This window comes from Austrofundulus limnaeus, unplaced genomic scaffold (assembly GCF_001266775.1).
Source record: "Austrofundulus limnaeus strain Quisiro unplaced genomic scaffold, Austrofundulus_limnaeus-1.0 Scaffold989, whole genome shotgun sequence".
Lineage (NCBI taxonomy): Eukaryota > Metazoa > Chordata > Actinopteri > Cyprinodontiformes > Rivulidae > Austrofundulus > Austrofundulus limnaeus.
In genome coordinates, this window is record NW_013953391.1 from 95,277 (window position 1) to 96,239 (window position 963).

Genomic DNA, 963 nt, shown 5'->3' on the forward strand with positions numbered 1-963 from the left:
CTGCAATAACATTAAAAATTTGGAAAGTTTTTTTTATAACAAGTTTTAAGTATGGCACAATAAATACTAAAACACTGGTATTATCTATTTGTACTGCTGCTGCTGTTAAAGAGATGTTTTTATAATTACTGAGCACATTAAAAATGATAACCAAGTTGAAAGAGGAGCTGCATTTTGCCAGTAATTTTAAATGAATTCCCACCTCTTTGATCCTTTGTTTGGTTCAGTCCAAACAAATTTCCCAGTTGTCCTTGTTAATTGCTCAGCTCTGGATGTTATTTAAATATGTTGTGTGGGTAGTGTGTGGCTTCTCTGATAGGTGATTTTAGCACTTTGTCCTCCATTTTTTATTGACAGTTTTCTGTCAGGAAACAATGCTTTGGAGTTGGCATGGCAATGTGAAGAATATTTAACAGATGACAGCTGTTAGTCAACAGTGAACAGCAGCAAGTAAATACAGAAATGTTGCTCATGAGTGGGTAATAAACAGTTGAGTTGCTCCTTCATGTAGGGAGGGTTTTGTGTGACTTGAGGAATTCTGACTTTTTTTCTCCTGTCTGTCCGTCTGTCTGTCTGTCAGGAGCAGTATGTCTTCATCCATGATGCCATCCTGGAGGCTTGCCTGTGTGGAGAAACTGCCATCCCTGTTTCTGAGTTTTCCCTCACCTATAAGGAGATGCTGAAGATCGACTCTCAGAGCAACACCTCCCAGCTCAGAGAGGAGTTTCAGGTAAAACACGTATACTTTATTATAAAGACAGGTACTAATCCACTAACTCAAAGTTATATTCTCACTTATGTGAGAAAAACATTTTTTTGGAAGAAAGCCCTCTATCGTGGAGAACCCAGGTACCTGTAATATGTGCTGCAGGGTCATGTGCTTTCAGAGGTATTTGCACATAGAGCGGGTAAAATAAGTATTGAACACGTCACCATTTTTCTCAGTAAATATATTACTAGAGG

General features: G+C 38.3%; 1 protein-coding gene across 1 annotated transcript in view; it reads left to right on the top strand.

Moving 5' to 3' along the window:
• Nucleotides 1–730, top strand: part of LOC106533644 (receptor-type tyrosine-protein phosphatase U) — a gene marked incomplete at its 3' end in the record, with an annotated part of 95,638 nt that extends 94,908 nt beyond the window's left edge. Inside the window, 1 exon segment of the mRNA XM_014030042.1 lies at nucleotides 581–730. Within this exon segment, the coding sequence (XP_013885496.1) occupies nucleotides 581–730 (150 nt within the window).
• Between the last annotated feature and the right edge of the window lie 233 nt (nucleotides 731–963).